This window comes from Trypanosoma equiperdum (assembly GCF_001457755.1).
Source record: "Trypanosoma equiperdum strain OVI genome assembly, contig: ctg_92, whole genome shotgun sequence".
Taxonomy (NCBI): Eukaryota; Euglenozoa; class Kinetoplastea; order Trypanosomatida; family Trypanosomatidae; genus Trypanosoma; species Trypanosoma equiperdum.
In genome coordinates, this window is record NW_027124898.1 from 342 (window position 1) to 1,649 (window position 1,308).

At 42.0% G+C, this 1,308-nt stretch overlaps 1 protein-coding gene across 1 annotated transcript; it reads right to left on the reverse strand.

Annotated features, from left to right (window-relative positions):
- Positions 1-437: 437 nt before the first annotated feature.
- On the reverse strand, positions 438-965 carry TEOVI_000454100 (uncharacterized protein; the record flags this gene model as incomplete). The annotated part of the gene is made up of 1 exon (XM_067227300.1): positions 438-965. One exon carries the CDS (start codon positions 963-965, stop codon positions 438-440), a length of 528 nt encoding a protein of 175 aa, XP_067083401.1.
- Between the last annotated feature and the right edge of the window lie 343 nt (positions 966-1,308).

A 1,308-nucleotide genomic window follows, 5' to 3' on the forward strand; every position in this document is an offset into this window, starting at 1 on the left:
CCATTTAGTTGACACACGGGATTTATCCCCAAAAAATTCCAGCCTTTCATTGTTCTTCCCACAGATTCGAAGCTCGTATGATTCCATCCCTTTTTCGAATAGGCCAAAGCAATGCCACCCTCCTCACCCCCTCCGCAGTGCATCTTCCCCCACCTTATCCTCTGACCACCTCTTTCGCAATAAAACCGCATATGTCCACCTTTTTCAAATGCGGCGCACACCTCGTCCAGTGATAATGAATTCCTATAGAGCGCATACATTTTGAGAAGTTCCCAAAAAGAGGCTTCAGCAGAGGACCCGAGAAAGCCGAGAATGAGCGCCAGTACTATGGTTTTCATATTGATCTCCTACTGACAAACACAGAAAAAATGCCCATATATTTTACCCAATACTCACTAACGTATTCGATATACCTTCTCCCATGATTGTAAGTAATTTTAGAAGAAAAGAAAAATAACAATTATCAAAAGGTTATATAACGCTCTTTTATTAGTTACTCCCTCTCGGCACTCATAATACTCATCATCGGCCTCATCGCTGTTTTCACCTTTACGCCTGCATATTTTGGATTTACTCTTTTCACCTTTAACCTTTGAAACTTTAGTCTCCACAATTACCTCTTCCTTCTTTCGTTTTTCTTTTTGATATCCAAACTCTTTTACACGATTCTTCTCTTCGCATTGATTTAAATCTTCATCCTCTTCAGTTGCATCATACCTGGCAAAAGGCACATTTTCACTAGTGTTTGGCATTTGGGATTCCATAATGACGGACTTTATCTGAGTGCTTTCTTTGCTGCAGTTCCCTCCTATTCGTTTGCATGTGCTTTCCATAGCACTTCCTGCAAGAGCCGCAAAAATGGTGGAAACAATTTGAGTGCCTACGCTTACACCTTGAGGTGGCGAGTAAACATGGTTCAAGGCTATGATGCAGTGATTCTGATTTCTTAAACGCCACACCCGCATTGGACCAGTAGCTTCTGTACGCGGGGTTGCCGCGAAATGCGTAATTGGGCTCCGACGTCAGCCCGGGACTGAACATTCTTGCTGCCACCAGGCAAATGCCATTTGCCTTTTATGTGGAAGCGGCCATACTGTCAGTGCTTTCGCTTCTCTACCATATGTTCTTTCCTTTGAAATTCCAATGTTTCGTTGTTACTGACACTGTACTATAAATGAACATATCGTACCTATAGGGTGTTAGTCATATAATTATGTTAAAGTACTATATTATATTTTTTACATGACAAATGCGAAGTGTTCAACATGTTTATGTCCAACGAGAGTCGGCGATGACGACGAGTACGCC